At 39.8% G+C, this 22651-nt stretch overlaps 1 protein-coding gene across 9 annotated transcripts in view; it reads left to right on the plus strand.

Moving 5' to 3' along the window:
- FTO (FTO alpha-ketoglutarate dependent dioxygenase) overlaps window positions 1-22651 on the plus strand; it is a 384589-nt gene that overhangs the window by 239446 nt on the left and 122492 nt on the right. Inside the window, exon 9 of one of the 9 annotated variants that reach the window (XM_024125032.2) lies at window positions 1468-1556. The exons of the other annotated variants lie outside the window; for them this stretch is intronic. Coding sequence (XP_023980800.1) covers window positions 1468-1507 — 40 coding nt within the window. The 3' untranslated portion in view covers window positions 1508-1556. The remainder of the gene's footprint in view (window positions 1-1467; window positions 1557-22651) is intronic. 9 annotated transcript variants of the gene reach the window in all.

Here is a 22651-nt window from a genome sequence, read left to right on the forward strand (position 1 = left end):
GAGAGATCTGTGCAAAAGACAATTGGCCCACAGGCTAGTGGCCTTGGGAAAACTGCGGCTGAAGCCGAAGTGAGTTGTCTTGTTTCTCTGCCTCAAGGCCAACAGAGCACCAACCCCAGATAAATAGCCAGCCTGCATCCTGGGCCTCTGGATTCACCGTAGAGTTCCAGGTAGCAAAGCCTGGGCTCAGCTCCTGGGGGCTACAGGGGTGAATAAGTCACGGTCTGGGCCTTCGGGAGGCTTGCATCAGATGAAGACTACTTCCAGGAGTAACACTTACTGAACTCCTGCTAAAGCATCCAAGTGCTTTACATGATTCAGTAATGCTTTTAATCCTAAATAACATTACTACGAGCTAGTTCTTATTGAGTACTTCTCTGTGCCAGGCATGAAATTTTTAAGTGCTTTATGTGAATTAATTCAACTATTACAACAGTCAGTATTTTATTTTATTTTTTTTTAGCATCCCTAATTTTAACAAGGGGAAGCCAAGGGAAAAAGATGTTAAGTAACTTTCCCAAGGACACAGCGTGGGGAGGCAGAGGAGCTGGGATGACAGAGCAGGAAGTCAGACCACCAAGCCCGAGCCCAGGGCCAGCATCCTCAGGGTCAGCATCAGGACCACCTTGTGGGCGTGTAAAACAGGGATTGCAGGCCCTTTCCAGGCGGGGCTTGAGAATCTGCACTTCTAACAAATTCTCAGATGATGGTGGTGCCCACAGCTCTGTGCCAAGTGGAAGAGCACGGCGGAAACCAGCAGAGAAGATGAGATATTGTATTACTGATAGGAACAGAGTGCTTTGAGAATACCAATAGCAGTGATAGTATTATTGTTGTCGTCGTTTTATCATCATCATTATTGTCATTAAAGCAGGCATTGAGTGCTTGCTTTTTACTGGCACCGTCTTGAAACCACGTTAAGCCTTGTAACTGTGACTACGGGCTATCTCATTTAATCCTCACAGCAACCATGTGAGGTAGACACTACTGTTAACCCCATTTTATGGCTGGGGAAACTGAGGCACAGTGTACACACTTGCTTAAATGCCAGAATGAGGATTCAGACTACCCCAGGGTCATTGCGGAGCCCAAGCTCTCAACCACGAAGAGGGTGATGAACAGCTAAGGGGCATCAGCCACCTCCGTAGAGCAGGGAGCCCATGGGTGGGGCCCCGAAGGAAGAGGGAGTGGGGGAAAGGCTTTCCAAATGGAATGGAGGTGTGCAGAGGCCCAGGGGCTGAAAGTGCGAGGCGTGATAAGGAATGAGTAACATGGAGCGTTCTGTGTAAACTGCGTGGGAAGGAGCGCAGCATGGTAAGGCTCGGAAGGTAGGCTGAAGGCCTTGAAAACCAGGAGTCGCTGGCACTCCAGAGTGGACTTGGAGCTTTTGAGCCCTGTCAGGCGTATCCTTTTCTCAGAACTCATCCCGAGACTTCCAAACGGTGATGGAGTCATTCTTTGTTCAAGGTGCTGCTGGGCCTCCCCTTCTCTGCATTTCATAGCTTGAAAGTGTCCGAATACGTTCCAGGAAGAGTTTCATCTCTAAGGTCTCTAAGGTTAGTGACCCCGTGACAGTGACTCATGCCCTGCCAAGGGACAAGTGAGTTCTGTACACCAGCCACATCAAAAACAAACAGGCATGCACGCGTGCATGGCTGTAAGTGTGTCGGTGTATAAATCCACGTAGCACACTTAGAAAAGGCCTGCCGTGGCACTGTTGCAATGGTATCGTCGGAGCTGCCAACTTGTTTTATTTCTGATCTCGCCTGGCAGCCCCTGGAGGAGAGGAAAGTATGAATTTTTATCTCCCATTGACTAGACTTTCATTATATCGTGCTTACAGACACAATGTCAGCACATAAAATGTTAAACATTCACTGGTCTGATAGAGGCTCCCATTGTCTTAAGTCTGGTGCTGGGGGAATCTTGCTAGCCTTGCCGTAGTGGTTCTGTCAGTGTAATATGACATGAAGCATTTCTCAGTAATGACAGACATTGAATATGAGTGACAGGAACTCTGACCGCGAGGAGTGGGTTCAATTACCAGAGACGGGAGTTACCTGAGATAAAACCAAAGGACCCAATTGTGCTTGGTTTCGACCCCTTGACTCCCAGATCCAGAGCAGCCAAGACAAATGGCTGATTAACCAGCCCCTAACCCTCTTTTTCAGTGATAAACTTGTTTGGATTTCTCTGTCCGGGGGGGGAAAAAAAAAATCTATGGGTGGCGTGTTTCTAAAGGAAATATGATCAGAAAACAGTAGGGCTGCTTGGTGCTAGCCAGTTTTGTCTCTCACAAGCGTACAACCAACAACTGTCACTCTATCTTGGAATGGATCTAGGACACAGTGTCCAGAAATCAATACAAGATCAATGATGGCTTGGCTGTCTGAACCCCACCTTTCTCTGGCGCAGCTCCGGTGCACCTGTAGCCAAGGTGACGCCAGTGTCAATGAGAGATCCTGCCATCAGAAGCTCTCCTTTTTTCTTTCCTGCAGGCTGCTTTGCTCAGCGTCGGGTGCCACTTTATGCTTGTTTAGAGACCACTGCTTCTAGCCCGAAGATAAGAGTCCTAGCGAGCTACCCAATTAAACTGTCGCAGGCCGCCCTCACTTGACTAGCTCTGCAGAGTCATTTAGCCAACAGACATTCCTGACTATTAAAGCTCGTAGCAGCATGTCTCCAGAGCTGGAGATAAAATGAATGAAATTTGTTATTCTGGGCTGACACTTGATCCCAGCTGTTGAACTAATGCTGTTGCACCTGAAGTTTTTCTTTATGGTAATTGCTGTCTGTGTTATTATTTCATAGACTAAATTAGAGAAAATTGCAACAGGTATTAAATTCTTGGAGCTAATTCATGGGAGTTCTATTGTGCATTCTTCCAAGGTAGATTCCAACTTCTGTTCAGTGCTGGGAAGATGGATTTTGCTAGCCAGATGCACGGGCTTGTGTTTCATTATTATCAGAGGCTTTCCAATTTTAGGTCTGGTCGGGCATTTATCAGCTTTACCTGAAATCTGTTTTTCAATCTACTCTTGTTATTAATTCAGTCAGCATATGTTGGGACGGGCCCTGGGGAATTGTTACGATGACCAATATCGTAAGTGATTTGCACCAGTCTGATCCGTGACGCATCCTTGGTGGTATCACTGAGTCTCTTGCATCACGTATGCTTAGGTAAAGGGCAGTGTGAAATAAGACTTCTCACAGGGCACCTTTGGCATCCACCACTCTAAACTGGTAGTTCTTGAACACCTCAAATAGTACCACTTCCATGAGAACTCACTGAAACAAGTATGCTGGAGATATGATGTCCAGCAGGCTCCCAGAGCATCTGAATCACTGGTCCTCACTGCCCATTCATGTTCACTGTCACCTTATTTGTGTTAACCTCTTTTACCGGGTCTCTTCCCAGAGTTAAGGGAAATCATTTAAATGTAGACTTTCCATAGTAGCATAGGAACCATATTCAGAGTTTCATGTAATCCCTGAGGGCTCTGTTTCTGTAGTAGATAGTACAGGAGACCATTTCTTTTAGAGCATTTACTTGTTTGCTTAGCTTGTGGTCAGAGCTAATGGTGAAGTCTCCAGACAGGACCCAGAATGAGAATTTGGATCTGATTAGTCATAAAAGTACCGTGCTTGCCTTCAAGTGAATGCTTTGGGGGAACAGAGACCGTGATGATGTTGTCACTTGAATTTCTCCCCGAAGACCATGACGTAGCAGGGCTCTTTCAATTTCAGGTACATACTCATATCTTTAGAATCCAAAGACTTTGTCACTGTCCCCACTAGGAAGCAGTAGACAGGCTCCACTCCATAATTTGACTGAAGGCAAATGGGAGAAGCTTGAACCTCAAAGTGAGGGAAGTCATGATTATGCCTCATCATTCTACCCCCATTCCTAGGGATAGTCTATAGACTAATTCATGGGTCCCCTGATAGAAGGATATCTGGGAGGCCCATAAAAATTCATCCAAAAGTCCCATCAGGTACTTTCTCTCCCCATGTAGACATCTGTACTTTGACTGCTGATGGCCAGTATCAGACTGTCTGTGGTAGAGGATTTATATTGCAAGTTGAAGTCCGTTTAGTTCGCGGGATCTCAAACATACTGAATGTGTGGTGGTCCACATTATTTCAGATATTCATCAGCTTTATTTAAATAAGCTATTTTGAAAATTCAAATCTGCTGAAATTGATTTACTGTAATTTACAGCAAAGTTCACCATGAAAAAAATCTGTATTTTCTTTCCCCACTGAGAAAATGAAAAAAATATTAGTCTTTCATTGGTATATGAAATGTATAGCATATGTGTAGAGTATTAAGTATAGAATATTTTTTTAAATCCTGGGAGATTTCTTTTCTCACCATCAAATCCACTAGGAAAAAATGGGCATTTTCATCAAAACTAGACCAAGACTAATCTTTGTTGTATTTGCTTAAATTACCAAATGTACAATACAACAGTTTTGGGTATTTTCAAGCAATATGTTAACAGGCAAACATTGACCTTCATTTTTGTCTTTGGTATTTGAGGATCTTAATGATACCACAGTAACACAAGTAAAAGCTGTTATGTAATAGCCGCACATGTGCATTTCAGATCCAGAACTCATGCTTCTTCACATTTCTGCCTCTGTATCTCACTAGCGTGGGTGATAAGCTCTTCTCTCCAAATCTTACCTGGACTTATTGTTCTATATCTTTTGAATGACTGTCGGGGCCTCGATTGTTTGGCCTGTCTTGTGTGGATTGCATGGGGAACATGGTGGCAACATCGGCCAATGAGCCTACCTAAGAGCTTGTTTGACAGCTGGTTATTCTAACAACGTATATAAAATAGGAGTCAGAATTTGGAAGGTCCCCGAGATGAGGGCAGCAGAGAGGCTGACTGAGATTTGGAATCTCCAAAGGCGAAATTGAAGGAAACCAACCCACTTCTCTGTAGTACTGGGAATTCAGACACCTCTAGACAGGTCACTAGAGTAGAAAGATTCTCAAGATGGCAAATATTTGGATGAGGGGAGACTAATGCATAAACAGGAAGGACTCTTGAAAGTTTATCCTGCAAATCCTGAAATAATTCCTTTCTTCTCTCATAGACTCGAGTTAGAGAGCGTCAGGCCTTAGGTTAAGTGACCTGAATTCATTGTAACAACTCATCTCATTCACCTGAGTTCAGAGAGGTTTTTCCTCACTTTCCCAATGAAGAAACTGGGTCTCAGAAAGCTAATGTGTAATAATTCCCACCTCACATTTTTAAAGTCATTTTAACAGGTGGGACTCAAAGCTGGGTCTGTTGCTTCTGAAGCCGTGGTCACCAGTTTTAGGTTTGTGCCTCTGTGAGATGACTTGCTCTTATCTTGGAAAGTAGTAGAACTTTCAGCAAGGAACTTCAAGCAGATTGCTAAAATTCCCCCTAGTTGTTCCTGATAATAATACCAACCCAGTGCTAGGCTTTCGGTCACTGCTGTGAAAACTAAACCATGCCAGGATATAAAACAAAGTGTATTTCTTCAAATATAAACTTTAAGCCAGTTTTCATAAAGGTGAGTTCTTTAGAATTGGCAGGGATGCCACGTGGATCACAGTAGGTCTTTGTCAAGGCCAGAGGTTGGCAAACTTTTTCTGTAAAAGGTCAGATAGTAAATACTTTAGGCCCCACGGGCCACTCGGTCTGTGGCACAATTGCTCTACTCTGCTGTTGTAACGCAAAAGCAGCCATCGACAATATATAAATGAATAAGTGGGGCCGAGTTCCAGTAAAACTTTATATACTAAAACAGGTGGCAGGATTTGGCCCTGTTTGCCAACAAACAGGATTTGGGCCTTAGTTTGCCAACCCTTGGCCTAAGCCTTGAGGAGGACTTATGTTTAAGGGAACCAGAACACAACCAATGTTTTATTCTCTTTTCATTTATTAGCTGATATGTAGATTGCTGGTGAGGGAGATGTCCTCTCAGCATAGCTTGAAACCCTTTCCGTTGGCTTGGATTTTAAAGTTGTTTTCTTTTTCTTTTCTTTTTTTTAAAAAAATCTCTTATTTAAGCACATGTTAAATGTGTCCATGTTCTTTCCATTAAATGTCTTGGTTGCCTTCCCAGACTTCAAATTGCAGTGAATTTATCCCCAAAGGATGTTTGGTATCAATTCTCAAGATGCAATTTGAATGTAGTCTGTTTCTGTAATGGAAGCAGGATTCCAAATCTTCATTATTTAAGTTCCAGAGAAAATAATGAATCACTGAAATGGCTATTACTCAGCACTGTTAAGATATACTGAATCCATTGTTTTCTTGTCTTATAGCTTTATACCAGCTGAAGAATAAAGTAGTATAAAGATTTAATTTTAGGGCTGCATATGAGGCATTAGATTATGATCTCTAGTTAAGCCATGCTGAATTCAGATTATATTATAATGAAACTTTTTTTTTTAACGCAGCATTTTCCATAAGGTAAACCTAAAAACAAACAACAACTAAAAAAAAAAACCAGTTTATGAGTCCCAGAATCGTTTACCCCAACAATTGTAATAGTTTTGGGTACTCCATTCCTATAATAATGACCCCCTTTTAGAAGATATTCCATCATGTTGTCACCATATAATAGGGATTAGTGGCATCATCTTCTTTGACAAAGAGGGAATTACTAGTGGTACTAGTATGATGGCGGTAGTATTATTTAACTGGTGGTGTGCTTGGGCAGTTAGCTTTTCTCTTTGAAACTCCTAATAAAGGCATCAGTGGTATCCTCATCTTCCCCACCCAAGGGCAGCTATGTTGGGGAGGAGGGAAGTTTTTAGAAGGAATTACATTTCAACACCTCGACTTCTTGCTACCTGCCGGAAGTGCACGCTTGCTACCCCTACTATTACTGTAAAGTAAGGTACTTATGTTCTCCTGATTTATCCAACACTGTACACGTGAAATATGTAGTTACCCTCACTCTGTCTTTCCTCTGTGTTTTCTAGAGCAATAACACAGGGCAGTATGCATTTTGCAGTCAAAAACCATATTATCTTGGATGAGCCATCTAACTTGTCTGACTTTCAGTGTCCTCTTGTGTAAAATCAGAAGAATGATACCAACCTGTAGTACCAAACTTAGTGGGGATGTCTGTTTAAGTGCTTTGTAAATTGTACTTCTCACCTGTGAGTTATTTTTGCTGTTTGACTAGCTGCATTGTTTAGGAGACTCCTCTACCATCATTAAAATACCTAAATCCATAGCCTGCTCCTCTTGGAACGTACTGCATGGAGTTGCCCATGTAAGAAGCAGTTTAATTGCAAATCAACCAGGGTTGCTCCATAACCTAATACCAGGGGGCACTGTCCCCATTGTGTTGAATACGTGGTACCCCCAGAAACACAATTTCAATGCTAAAATCAACGAGTAAAATTCCAAACACCTGCCCTTATAACTTCTGATTTGGAGCTCATATTTGAAACTACTGTTTGTTTTCTCAGCATATGACATTTTAATATATAGGACAGAGCTTTCTCTGTTACCCCCTTTCAGGATCTTTTGTTGATCTTGGTTTCTGTTGCTCTGGAGAACAACTGCCTTCCAAAGCTCCTTAAAGTAAATTTCATGTATGCCCTGAGTCTATATTTAGAGTCGGACCAAACCAAGAATAGCCTCTAAGTTGGGTGACCGACTGGCTGTCATTTACATGTGATGTGACCACAAACAGAAAGAAACTTAATTTTGTGTATGTAGATGTGAGGGACAGGTGGATACAAACCGTAAGACTCTGGTACCTTCTGCCCATATCGGATGAGCTAAACCCTTCCCAAAAAGCCAGCCAGGAAAACATATGATACCATTTGCAATGGTAGAATGTTGCACGCTGTTCTTCTGTAATTATAATGGCCTGATCCATGTGGGGTAGGTGAGTCTTGCTTAACAGTCATTAATCTACTGAGTCTTAGCATCAGCAGCCCATCTTGAGGAGCAGCAGTGCTTGGCTGGATGAGTAGGGCTTTGATTTCATTGTAAGAAGGATAGCTTTGTTAAAGTTCTGCTGCCCGGTGGTACCCGAGGATTCTGGGAAGAGAGCCCTTGTCTTTTTCTTTTCTTCTTTTTTTCCGCCTTTTTCTGCGTGGTGGGGATGAATTGTTTCTGTCTCTTCCATCCCCTAGGTTACTGTTTATGCTCTCCCTTGATCTCCTGCTTGTCCCTTTATTTCTCCACGTTGTGCAAGTTTCTTTCTGTGTGACCAGGAGTCTGTTTAGCAGACCATATTGTGAGTGAAGGGCCAGCGTTTGTTGCCTGATTTTGGCAATGCTGGGCAGTCAGCTGGGATGTAATTAAGACTCTGAGAACAGGCTGTCTTCTCCACGGGAAGGGCATGTTAGATGGTGCTGGGATTTGGGGCTGTCAGTTTGGCCAAGGCTGGAGACAGAGAGCTAGGGACAGAGATATTTCCTTTCATTTATAATCCCTTTATGCACAGTGTATGCACTTGGCGAAGTTTACATATAACCTAGTGGCTGGAGCTTACAAGCCAACGCAGTGCAATTAGCATATGTTACATGTATATTTTAGTAATATTTTAAAGCAAGTGCATATTTCCAAAGTGAATTATGCATGGATGACAGCAATAGGGTTGTGTTGCACTGGGTGTCAAATCCCACAACTTTTTGTCGAGACCGTGGATTTTACACTAAAAAGGCAGAAAGACTAAACGAAGTAAAACAGTTTTAATTTTTAACAGTTTGGTTCGGCCCAAGGAGCCAGGCTGTGACAGATATAACTGACATTTGAATAATTGGATTAATTTAGAGAAGGGCAAATCCGGTTTTGACGGTTGCGCTTGTGTGGTTTTTTTTTTTTTCTTCTTTTGCAGGAGTGGAGTTGTGTGGCTTAGATATGCACTTTGTGTGATGCCAAGCAAAGCTTGAGGAAACTCCACAAAATGATTAAGGTTGTCATTTAATTAGCTTGTTTGCATGTATATGTGTATGTGTGCATGTGCATTCTTCATATAGTATATAAAAGAAATCTGCAGTGTATACTTCATTCACCTCTATCAGTGGCATACATATATATATATATAGCATATATAAGCAAATTATATGTGCTCTTGGGAACTTAGGAAATAGAGTTTGAGGAAAATGTACACCATTTCAGAGACAGTGTAGAAAACGTGCAGACAAGAAAACGCACCATGACATTGGCAAGCCCTTTTCCTCCCCGTACCCTTGTGTTAGAAAGCATCACAGTGCAGCAGAAGAAAAGCCTAATTTGGTATCTGGGGTGATCAGTAGCCAAATTCCATGTGGTTAAGTCCTCGACCCTAAATTCCTTCAGCTTTAGGTGGCTTTTTTAGCTTCTTGTGCGAAGATCACCTCAGCAACTTGAAACCAAGTACAGCGCCACAGCACCCCCCCATCCCCCCGAAATTCTGTTAATGAAACATGCCATCTAAAACCAGCATGCTCAGGCTAGACCTTGCGGCAGGCAGTCTTGAATTGTGGCTCTGGGCTGGTTCTAAGAGCCGTTTCCCCAGCAGGACATTAATAGACATTAACACCCAGGCAAGAAGTGTTGGTGTGCGGTTTATAATGTTAGCACCCGGTTAGGCAGGTCTAACACATGCTGTAGGAATCTTGTACCGACACATGTGTGTGGGGAGTCAGATTAATGAGGACCATAAAAGGAGAGACGTTCCACACGGGCTGGGGACCTCATCCTAACCTCCTTTCACCAAGCAAACCTGGTGCTCACCTGGCTGGAAATGGCCAGTTGGATGTTTTCAGTATTAACAAAACATATATACACTACTGTATATAAAATAGGTAAACAACAGGGACCTACTGTATAGCACAGGGAACTCTCCTCAATATCTTGTAATAACCTCTAAAGGAAAAAAAATCTGAAAAAGAATAGATATATATATATATATGTATAAGTGAATCACTTTGCTGTACTCTTGAAACTAACACAACGTTGTAAATTAACTATACTTCAATTAAAAAAGAAGAAGAAATAGAAAAAAAAGAGGAGGTTTGGAAGTTGTGTTTTGCTCTCTTGTTATGTGATCATGGAGCCCAGAGTGCTAGTCAGCACTTGCCATTAAAACCCCTTCTCATCAGGTGCCCTTCAGGCTGAGAGGAAAGGAAACTTTCACGCGATTCACAACCTGACTGCGAGGCAGACGTTATTATTTTCCTCCTTCGGCTTTCCCCAGCTCTTCTTCAAGTCTTTCTGGATGGTTCAGAGACACTTACTGGTTTACTTTGTAAATGGGGCAATGAAGTGTTCTTGTCTCCTGCCTGGCTCTCCTTAGGGGATTCTCAAAGCCTTTTAAAATTGTGTGTTTTTCTGGGGCAGCCTTGAAAGTCCCAGGAGTGAAGTTGCCATCTGTCCTTTATATTAAAAGAATCTTCTGTATTGTATACCTGATGGGCTTGTCCCAGAGATAGATGTTGTTAATTAAAGGACAGCATTTGTCCTTTATCTGAAATAAATCTTCTCTCTTGCCTGAAGAACAATTTTCCGAGCTTTAGGAAACAGTTAAGGACATTCCGCTTGGAGTCCTCATGTTTGCTAAAGGTCCTCAGTCCAGAATCACTCCCTTGGCTTTTATTTGATCAGACATGTAGAATAGTAAAGTAAAAAAAAAATTTTTTTTAATTTTTTGCTCATTTTCTAATTAATTTATCTACCAAGATTCTAACTTTGCAGAGGCTTATGTAAATGAGTGTAACGTATAGTGTTAGTGGTAATTTGTGACTTTTTGGTGGAGATTTACAAACAGTAAGCTCCCGGCCATTCTTCCCGCCCGCGCCCCCCCCCCCCGCCCCCGGCCATTCTTATCATGCTGTATCTTGATGCAGTAGATATGATGGCACCTATACCCTCCAATGCCACCTCTCCATTTTGCTACTGCACAGGCTCTGTTCCTATACCCTCTGCCCCTGGGAAAAGAAAAATGCCAACATCGGCCCACAGCAAAAAGAGCCAGAGTTCTGTCAGATCACAGCTCAAATACGTACAGGGAGAAAGCAAGCATCTTCTTTAACCTGCTGGCTCTCTGTCTCAAGAAACTCAGAAAATAAGTTGGATTTGTAATGTGGAAAGGCAGCTCGGGCAGGGCGGCTGTGAACTGGTGTCTAAAGTGTGTTAGCCTCTGTAGTCCTATTCAGCTTAGAGAAGGAGGGTGGCCAGAGCCTTGCAAGGGACTAGCTTCAAGGAAAAAAGGAGACCGATTATAGTGGCAGAGACATTGCCTGAGGAACACAGCCAGGGTCGAGAGTCGAGATGGGTCCAACTGTCCTTTTGTTGGTACGAAAGACCCCGGAATCGCCAGTGCTGTGCATGGTGAGGAGAGTAGTGGATTGGACCATGATTTTCTGGTGATGTAATGGTCCAACCAAAGCTTAAGCTTAATATGCAATGATTCAGGGCTTCCCCGGTGGCGCAGTGGTTGAGAATCCGCCTGCCGATGCAGGGAACGCGGGTTCGTGCCCCGGTCCGGGAAGAACCCACATACCGCGGAGCGGCTGGGCCCGTGAGCCGTGGCCGCTGCGCCTGCGCGTGCGGAGCCTGTGCTCCGCAACGGGAGAGGCCACAACACTGAGAGGCCCGCGTACCACAAAAAACAAAACAAAACAAAATATGCAATGATTCACCTTTAAAGGGGGATTCAAGTTAGGTACCATTTCCCATCATCTGTTCTTTTTCTTTTTTCTTTTTTCTCTTAATCATACAGAGTAGGAATCGAGCAGGTGACGTGATAGAGTGAAGTAGGCTTCGGTGGAAAGACAAACAGGAGTTGTGGCAGCCGTGACAAACAGGCCAGCACTTACACTGTTTGCAAGGGCCAGTTGCTTCTTCACTCTGACCAGTTGTTACCTTGTGGGAATGTGAAGAATGCTCAGAATTTTCAGTAGAAGCTGTGGATGTCAAACTGTTTGAATTTTTTAATATTGGCAGATAATTCACTGTTTTAAAACCGTATAGGCCAGATCAAATCATCTATAGTAAGATGTGCTTTCTGGGTTGCTAGTTCGTACAAACTGATATACGTAATATGGTAACCTTATCAAAATGGGGGTATCCTAAGTAACAAATGGATTTTAAAAATAGAAACTCAGACACAAACAACTATTAATGTCTTGGGAATATTTCCCTTTGAGTCTTTGTCTCCCGCATATGCATTTTATATGCATGTTTTAAAATAGTTGTAATCATAGGAGCCTGTGTTTTCTCTTACAATCACAGGCAGTTTCCTTATAAGGCTACAGGATATTCCATCAAGGAAATGTACTGAATATGCAAAATCATTCCCCTGTTGGACATTTAAGTTGCTTTTGATTTGACACCATTACAAGTAATGTGGCAATTTCATATTTACTCATGCTGCATTTTCCTTATTTTGGATTAGTTCCTTAGACTCTGAAAGGAGAACTGCTTAATCAAAAGATACGAATGTTTTTATGGTTTTCAGTAAGTATTGCCAAATTGCTTTCCAGAAGTGTTGCACGAGTTTGCACTGCAATCAGCAAAATGGGAGTATACCAGTTTTCACTGTATCCTTGCCAGCATTATTATATTTCAGAGATTCCCCCATCCCACCCCCCAGTTGGTGGGTGAAAATTAGACCTCGTTGATTTTGAATTTGTCTTTATTTGAGGGTTTCCCATAAATCTGTTGACGAATAGTGTTTGTTCTTTTAATATCTGTATTTTCTGAGGCTAAATTTTGTTGAGGTTTTGTTTGCTTTTGTGTGTGTTGTTTAAAGTTGTCTCTGTTAACATTTGATAAGTAATTTGGGAAGAGCCCTCCTTGGCCAGGCCCTCCTCCAGGGGAACCCCTATCTCAGCACTGTTGCAGCTGCTACTTTTAACTGTGCATTAACTTGGACTTGAGCCAGGGCCCAAGCAGGGTCCCCTTCCTGAAGAGTGGCTCTTGTGTGTCTGGTGAACCACAAGCTCAGGGCTGTATCTGCCAATATGTTTTTGGCAGAGCCCTCTAATAAAGTCCCGTCCGCCCTGTTCTATGAGATGCAGTTGCAAATTTGAATGATGATTACCTGAGGCCCTTTTTGGGTAGCAGCTAATCTCCGCGTCTTAGATGGTTTTTGTCCATTGCCTCCCCCCTTCCGTCCTTCACCACTGGGCTTCGTGCGTGTTCTGACTACAGTATAGATGATGTATGATCTGAGTTTCTTACAGCATGGTCTAATGGAAAGGGCCCTGTGCCAGTAATATGGAGACAGGGGTTCTGTTATTGGCTCTGCCCTTTGTTTAATAATAGCTTAACAACAACAATTTATTGAGTGCTGAAATACTTTTTAGCATTCTTCATATATTATTGAATCTTCATAACAATCCTACTAGGTAGAAAATATTATTATTCCCGTAGGGGTGAGGAAACTGAGGCTCAGAGAGATGAATATTTGTCTAACATCAGACTTCATTTTTCTGGACGAAAGTGAGTTTTTCATTACTCAAGGTCTCAGTCTTCTCATCTGCAAAATGGAGTTGCTTCTCTTTACCTCATAGCGTTGGCATGGAACCAAGATGATGTCCTATATATTATTAAGTTGCATTGAGTATTGAAACCCAGGACGTGTAAAAAAAAAATTGTAGTTATTAACTTGTTCACCTCTCTGGCCCTCAGCTTCTTCGTTCATAAAATGTTATCTGCTGGACCAGATTATTTTCATTGGTTACTTTCAGCTATAGCATCTCCTCACTGGCTGCAGACTCAAATCTTGGTGGGGGCAAAACAAAAGCCTATGTGGTTCCTGGGGGCTGTGCTGTGCTCACGATTGCGTCCGAAGTCAACTCTGCATGCCAGGGCTATCCACCCCTCTGAGCCATTTTTCTTGGGAAGGAAGTACAAAGTTCTAAGAAGGAGGAATTTCACTCTTTGCTGTGCACGGAGAGTGCAGGAAGATTCTCATAATGGGGTAGTTGAGGTACCAGTGTCCACTGGCTGCTTTAAAGCCATACGGAACTGCTTACTTTGGCTCTGAGGATACTGCGACTTCTTAAATATAAAAGTGGGAATATAGGGGCTTCCCTGGTGGCGCAGTGGTTGAGAATCTGCCTGCCGATGCAGGGGACACGGGTTCGAGCCCTGGTCTGGGAAGATCCCATATGCCGTGGAACAACTAAGCCCGTGCGCCACAACTCCTGAGCCTGCGCGTCTGGAGCCTGTGCTCCGCAACGAAAGGCCGCGACAGTGAGAGGCCCGCGCACCGCGATGAAGAGTGGCCCCCGCTCTCCGCAACTTGAGAAAGCCCTCGCGCAGCGACGAAGACCCAACACAGCCAAAAATAAATAAATAAATAAATAAATAAATAAAATAAAAGTGGGAATATACCTTATTTCTGTTTTTCCTCATACCTTACCCTCAGGTGGGAACTTGATTAAGCAAAGTGGTTAATGGAGAAAGAAAGGCACTGAGTCAACTCCACACAGAAATGCATTCAGGTTTAATTTCATACATATCATCTTTTTAAAAAAACAGGGGTTCAGGATCCCATATGGCGCTTAGCCTCCTAAACAAAGATCATCAGCCCTAGACGAGAAGCAGGTGGCCTGGCATGGAGAGCAGAGGTTATTTTTGCCTCTGGGCTCCTGCCATTTCAGAGTTTCACAGTGGCAAGGCTACACAGCAGGAGGCTGACCCCAGATGCTCTCCCTTTGGTGGGGATGGAGCAGGCCCATTGCCACTGCCGGGTGTAAACTTGCTCAAATCTAGGTCACGGTAGCGCTCCCAGAGAAGTGTCCGTCTAAACTTCTTCGCCTTTGCTACTTAATTGCTACTTCCAAACCTGATTCATTCCAAGTGAAGTCACAGCCTTAATTGTTTCACCCATCCCGTGTGCCTTCTTAAAGCCTGCGATGATGATATTTTGGCATTTTCTTTCAGGTCAACTCTTGGGCAGCAGGTTGAGAGGACTTAGTTTTGAGGGTGGTGTTAGGGACCAGAAATTTGGGAACTTCGCTTCTCCTTCTGACTCTGCCTCTCCTTAGGGTTTAGTTTCCTGACTGGAATCTGAAGAGACTTTTAAAATAGGTCAGGAATTTCAAATTCAAATGCTGATGGGCAGGTAACAAACAGGAGTGAGAAGGGAAGAGAAAGAAGAGGGAAGTGACTGTAAAGGAGCATGAGGGAACTTGGGGGATGGGGTGGACATGAATACCTTGACTGGGTGATAGTTTCATGAGCATATACATTTTTCAAAACTCATTGAACTTATTACTTAAGATCTATGTGTTTTATGTGTTTTATTGTAGGTAAAATAAGTGTAAAATAAGTAAAATGGACTACGTAGTGAACTGGAGAGCACATACTTTATTTAAAGGCAGCAGTGAAAAAAAGACTATAACACTATAACAGCATATTTTTCTACTATTTAATCAAATTGAGAAAATAAAAGTAACATTTGGTTCTAGGTAAAATTTATGTTTATGAATAAAAATCACTGATGAAAAAAATTTTTTATAGATTTATTTAATTAATTTATTTTTTGGCTGTGTTGGGTCTTTGTTGCTGCGCACGGGCTTTTCTCTAGTTGCGGCGAGCGGGGGCTACTCTTCATTGCGGTGCGCGGTCTTCTCGTTGCAGTGGCTTCTCCTGTTGCAGAGCACGGGCTCTAGACGTGCGGGCTTCAGTACTTGTGGCTCATGGGCTTCAGTAGTTGTGGCACACGGGTTTTAGAGCGCAGGCTCAGTAGTTGTGGCGCACGGGCCTAATTGCTCCGCGGCATGTGGGATCTTCCCGGACCAGGGCTCGAACCCATGTCCCCTGCGTTGACAGGCGGATTCTTAACCACTGCGCCACCAGGGAAGCCCCGATGGAAATTTAAAAATAAATTAATGAAGGCGACAGTGATGAGCTCTAGCCAATTGCTTCTCTGCAGAAGGTGGGCCTAGTGTGGCTACATTTTCAAGAAAAGTCAGAAATTTAGATATTTTTATAAAATCTCAGGATGTATAGATTTGTGGGCCCCATTTGGTCAAACAGAACATCAGTTTGTGCTCTTTGAACTAGAGGCTTCTTAAATTTACCCTGAGGATCATTTGAGCTCAAGTATTGAATGATTCTGGCTGGCTATGAGACCTTGAACCAAAAAATTATACTTAAACCTTAAATTTAAAAATGAAAATTAAACTTCAGTTGTCTTCACCTATAAAATGTTGATAATTCATGGCTAATCTTACAGGGATCTGGTGAAGAGCATATGAGTTACCTTGTCCAAAACCGCTTCGAAACATGAATAAGCAGCGTATAAATCCAAGTCACTATTACCTTTATTGTTATTCTAAAGAATTATTTAAATTTTTAGAATTGCTGCTGTTCAGAATTGAAGCACTGAGCTTTTTCAAGGTGGCTAGTAAAAACATCAAGAATTCACCAGGAGTAAATATGGCTTGCCTGCAAATGAATGTGCCGACTTTTCATTATTCTTGGAGGGGAATGTTTCTGTGGTGTGTGAGAAAAAGAGAAGGCGTTTCATTTGTGCAGCTGCTCGTATAAATTGCAAAACCTCTGGGAGTTGAAGTCCAGGGTAGGGCAGTAGCATATAAGGAAATGCAGTTGATGCTGTATTAAAGATTCCTTGTCGCAGGCATTTACTGCCCAGGAATCGGAATGCTCTATCTTGTCACTGACATTTTGTGAACAAGCAGCCTGTATTGGATGGTGATAAGTGGATTATCTTAAATGTCATTCTGCACTGTTTTAGAGTTGCAAGGAGAGTTTTGATATTGAGTTGTTGGTTAGTATATTGGTATATATACCAATCCTTTATGATGAAATAATCTCCTCAAGTTACATCCAGAAATGTCAAAGTTGCTTATTTCTTCAATCACCCATAGCAATGTTTCCATTACGAGGTATGCAGAGAAGATTGTGTAATAATGTCAAACTATTTATAGAAACGTTTCCTAGGAATCTCTACTCTCCTTGAGTTGTTTGTGTATTTAATACTAGAGATTTGTTTTTATATTTATGTATAGTTTTCTATTTCTAAATTGACTTCAGCTGAGGTGGTTTCACTAGTCTTTATAGAGAGTACATTTAAAAACTGATATTAGCATTCAAAAACTAAAGCTAAGGCCAGTCTAACCTTTTTAAAAATAAAAAGATTCACTTCGTATGGTTTCAAATATTGTAATATTCTTCTGCATGTGTGTATGTGTGTTACAACTGTGTCCTAAATATTATATGGATGTTATAATCATAACAAAATTTAAATATGCTGTTTATTTAGGATCAAGTAGTATGTAGTACTTTGACCAAAAAAATCTGTTATTTATTTTATTCTAATTTATGCATCATTTCAATTTGTAGTATTTCTTTGAAATTCCAGGTTTAATCAAATTAATACTATTACACAGAATGTAGTCATTTGTATAAAGATTTGGTCCAGTGGATTTATCTGGAAATACGTACAAAGTAGATTTTGAAAGCATGTCTCAAGTTTTACTTGGCAAAGTTATTCTAAATGTTGGCTGTCTTTCCTAAAGATAAGCTCTTTCTACACACAGATATTGAAATTATTTAATACGAAATTATTTCATATGTAGTGACTCCCTTTAGCCCCTCTGTGCTCTACTAATCTTACCCCTAACCTTCTTCCTCCACAATCCTTAAAAAAAGGCGTGCAATGTGTATTTAAAAGAAGTAAAATATATAAATAATAACGTTAAGTTGAACCATATAAAATTACTATTTTTGTAGATCAAAACAGTCACATAGCAGCAATTTTATACAACTCACCCTAACCGTTAATATTTGTATTGTGTTTGCTATACGCCAGACATGTGCTTGATGTATATTAATTCATTTATTGATTATAGTAATCTTATGAGTAGGTACTGTTATTACCCCGACTTACAGATGAATAGCTGAGGCACAGATTGATATAAATAACTGTTAGAACCAGACAGCCTACCTCCAACGTTTGCCTGTAATCATTGCTCCATGCTGCCTCTGCAGAAAAGCAAACTTCCTTTGGCTCCCCCACCAAATGTATTGATTTCCCCTGCAAAAAGTCACATAATCAGCTTGGTGTGTATCCTTTTAGAATAGTTCTGCCTCTTATGTGCTTGCGCACATTTACATATGTACCAATAGAAAATACATGCTATTATTCTTTTCATTCTTTCTTTTTTCTTTCCTGTGCAATGTCTGTCTTAATTTCTTCCTTTCCTCATTCATTCCTTCTTTCCCTCTTTCTCTGTTTATTTTTTACAAATAGTGCAAACCATATAGTTCTGCAACTTGGGTTTATTCACTGTAAAGTAGCTTAGAAAGCTGTTCATGTTAGTACATAGAAATCTAATTAATTCATTTTGACTGCTGCACGATATTCCATAATATGGGTGGTATATCCTACCTTATCTAACTACCTTGCTATTGATGATGTATGAATTCTTTTCTGTTTTTCTTTTTTTCTCTTTTTGCTGTCAGAAGTCATATTGTAATCAATGCCCTTCTTCATGCCTCTTGGTCCATATATAGACCATATATTTCTGTAGTGTAGATTTCAAGAAATGGTATTAATAGGTTAAAGTGTGGACACATTTTAATTTTTAGTAACTGTTAAATCATCTCTAAAAGAGCTGTGCCAATTCCTATTCCCATCAACTGTGTATGAAGAATTGATATCAATTTATCAATCTTGATTATTTTATTTTTGCCACTTCGATAGATGAAAAATTCTATCTTGTGGCTTTAATTTGCATTTTCCTGATCACTAGTGAGCATCTTTTCACATTATTATTGAACATTAAAATTTTTCTTCTCATATTGCTTGTTCATACCCTTTATGCATCTTTCTGTTGCTTATCTTTCTCTTATTCATTTGTAGTTCCTTATGTGTTCTGTATATTAATTCTCTTCTATTTGCTGTGTTTCAAATATGTTCTCTCAGTCTGTCACTTATTATTTACTTTTGAAAATTTTCTTATGTTATCTTTTATTTTAGATGTGTCTTAATATATTATTCATTTCAGATACTCTTGTCAAATATATTATTCTTTTCCTTTATAGTTTTTGCATATTATATCTTTCTTAAGACTGCCTTTCTTACTCCATATTTTTAAATAAATTCATTTTTATTGTATTCTAGTGCTTTCATAGTTTTGTTTTTAATGTTTACCTCTTTAATCTACCAAAATTTTACCTTTGTGACTGGTTGTTAGGTAAAGGTTAACTTTACTATTTTTTTTTTAAATGGTGAAACCAATTGGCACAATAACATTTTTAGAATAAACCTTTCTTATCTCTATTAATTTGAAAAGACACTTTTATCATATACTAAATTCCCATAAATGTGTATGTCAGTTTCTGCACTCTCAATATTGTTTGATTTATATTTTTGCTTAACTACCAAAATGTTATGTTTTGATATATTATAGGGCCAGTGGTCCCCGCCCCCAACATTTTTTTTTTTTTTTATACTTTTGTTGATGTTCTCATGCCTTTTTCTTTCAGGTGAATTTTAGGATCAGTCATATTTCATTTAAAAAGTCCCATTGGCATTTTTATTATGAGTGCATTGAATTTATATATTTATATGTTAGAGAACGTTTAAAAAATTAAGTTTCCTCATCCATTAAGATGATGTATCTTGTATTTATTTATGTCATCTTTTGTGTCCGTAAGTAAAGTTTTAAAATTTTTCTTCACGTCTTCCTAAGTTTATTTCTAGATATTTCATAGTGTCTGTTGCTATTGTGACGGAATTACAAGTATGTAAGCTGGCTGTTGATTTTTTATGTTTATTTAGTTACCTTAGTAAACTCTTTTATTAGTTCTAGTAGTTTTTCAGTTGATTCCCATGGAATTTCTAGGTGAGGAATTATCTAAAATAATAGTGATGTTGCCATTTCCTTCCCAACACAGGTACTTTTAAATTTTCTTTTTTCCTCTTAGCTGAAAATTTCAGAATAATGTTGAATAGCAGTAGGAATAGTAGTCTTTATATTTTTCCTGTTGGTAATAAGAATAGTTCTAATGTTTTACAAGTAAGTTTGAGATTTGTTGAGATTTCTGTTTTCAAAATTTGTGTACCCTATCTTTTTCACAAAAAATATATTGTTACCATTTTCTCACTCTCCCTTACTTGATAAAGGTAAATATCCTTTATCAAGTAAGGGAACTTTTGCTCTCTTTAGTGGATATTGCATTTAATCGGATCCTATTTTTTTAGGAGGAGGTTGTCTATTGAGATGATCATATATATTTTTTTCCTTTAATTTGTAAACGTGGTATATTAGATTATTAGATTTTACACTGTTGAACCATCCTTGCACTCCTGGAGTAGACCTTACTTCATCCTGATGTAATGTACAGATGGACTTGATTTGCTGGTATTTTATTTACTATTTTTATATCCATATTCATGTGTGAGATTTCCCTATAGATGTGTTTTCCTTGTAGAGACCCTAGTTAACAGGTCTCAGTAGAACTCACTCATTCCTAACCTTTCTGTGAAGTTGACCTGTTTAAAGTTTGTCCAAGGCTTGATTGGCTTTTGGCTATTTTGTCATCAAGGCTTTTGCATGCAGCTTCCCTCGTGTCTTTGAACTTTATTTCTATTTATAGCTTTCCAGAGTCAAGGCATGAGTTTGCTCTTTCAACTTTTTTTGCTCTTGCCTCCCAGCTTCTTTATGGAGAGAGAGTGTATTTCATTGAGTGTATCTGTATATTGACTGCTTTATTATTTATCCTGCTCGAGGCATGCAAATCTAGAGTCTATGGGTTATCTTTAATGAACATATCCTTAATTATAATTCCTTCAAATATTGTTTCTGGTCTATTCTCATCTCTCCTTTGGATCTTCGATTATGTATATATTAGGCCATCTCACTGTGTTCTATATCTCTTACTGTATCTTCATTATTTTTCAACTTTCTGTCCTTTTGTAATTCATTTTAAATATTTTATGATCTGTATTCGTATATGGTTTTATATGTAATTTATGTAGGTTTATAAATTGTTGTACTGATAAAAAAAAGTATTTCATTGAAGCATGATGCTGCACCTTTATGAAACCTGTAATTGCCCCTTTTCAGTAGGACAGTATAAATTTTTCTCTATCTTCATTCTTTCCTTGTTAAAGCTAGTTTTATTTATTCCTAATTTATATCAAATGTTTCCCTAGGAGTAGACATTTCCTATTTTATAGGGACAAACACCCGGTTTGGAGAGGACAGTATTATGTAGTTTTTTTTAGGAATGTCAAACATTTGGCATGCCTAGCCCTACACCCTCTTCTCCTGCCCACAGCTGATATCACTGATCTTAATGCAGGTTTTCCTCCTGAGCTTTCTCAACAGCTACTACTGGCACTTGAAATTTAGATGAAACCTATTTGCCGTTCCTAGAATCATGGAAACGGCATAGATTGGAAGGCAGGAGTCCTAGGCTTTTAGTCTCTAACTTGCAGTGTGGGATCAAGCCATTGCAGTACTTAATCTTCGTTTCCACATCTATACAATGAAGAAAAAAACTGGGTGATCTCTAATGGATCATCTGTTTAGAACATTTTCTGATGCCTTTTACACACTCCTTCAACATTATTTCAGGCCCCCAAATGTATATATTTTGAAGATTTGTAAATCTTCACCCAAATGTACATTTGTAATTTTGGTATCACCGTTTTCCTGTTCAATTATACGTTTTTGAGATTCTAAATACACCTGCTCTTTAGCTAATTCCTTTTTTGTTGTTTAGTACTTTCTACCACTCTTAAGACTGATAAATGATCATTGTAGAAAAATTGAAAACTATAGAAAAACACAAGAAGAAAATAAAAATCACCCATACACATGCTATCCAGAACTGTTAACATTTGGTGTAGGATTAGGAATGTTTCTGTTTTTAAAATTTGTGTGCCCTATCTTTTTCACAGAAAATATATTGTTACCATTTTCTCACTAATAATTTCCCTCAAAACATACCATTTATTTAACCACATCTCTTTTGTTTTTTACTTTTAAATATTATGATAGGCATCCTTTTATAAAAATCTTTGATCCTTTATTGAACAGATTTCTAGATATGAAGTCACAAGGTGGAAGGGAATGTACATTTTAAGTCCCTAACAAATCATAGGTACTTCATAAATAGGTGTGCAGTGAATTTTTGAATAAAACATTACCAATTTGATTTCCAGAAAGATGTACCAATTTACATTTTCATCAATAGTTTTTGAGACTGCCTCTCCCTTCTCACGTTTGGGAGCATGGAATAGTACCATTAAAAAACTTTTTTTACCGAGTTTATGGGCAAAAGTAACATCTTATTTCTTTTTTTTTTTTTTTTTTTTTAACATCTTATTTCTTTATCGCTACTGTGGTTAAACATGTTTTTTTTCATGCTTATTGGCCATGTTTGTGTATATACGAATTTCTTACGCCTTCTGCCCATTTTCTCCTTCCTTTGGAGACATACATGTTAATGGTTAATAGCTACAATGGCTCTGAATGCATTATCAAGGTGCTACTGTGTAATTTACAGTTGGAGCTAATCTTGGTCTGGGGGGTGGGTCGGGGGTGGTGGAATTCCCAATATAGAGGTAAAGAAGAGAACTAAAAAAGTCTCTGTACATCTGGTAAGACTTTACTGTCGCTGAACAATAGTTCTATAATTAAGGAGTAATAAGATGGGGA

The sequence above is a fragment of the Physeter macrocephalus genome, chromosome 17 (genome assembly GCF_002837175.3).
Source record: "Physeter macrocephalus isolate SW-GA chromosome 17, ASM283717v5, whole genome shotgun sequence".
Classification (NCBI taxonomy): Eukaryota; Metazoa; Chordata; class Mammalia; order Artiodactyla; family Physeteridae; genus Physeter; species Physeter macrocephalus.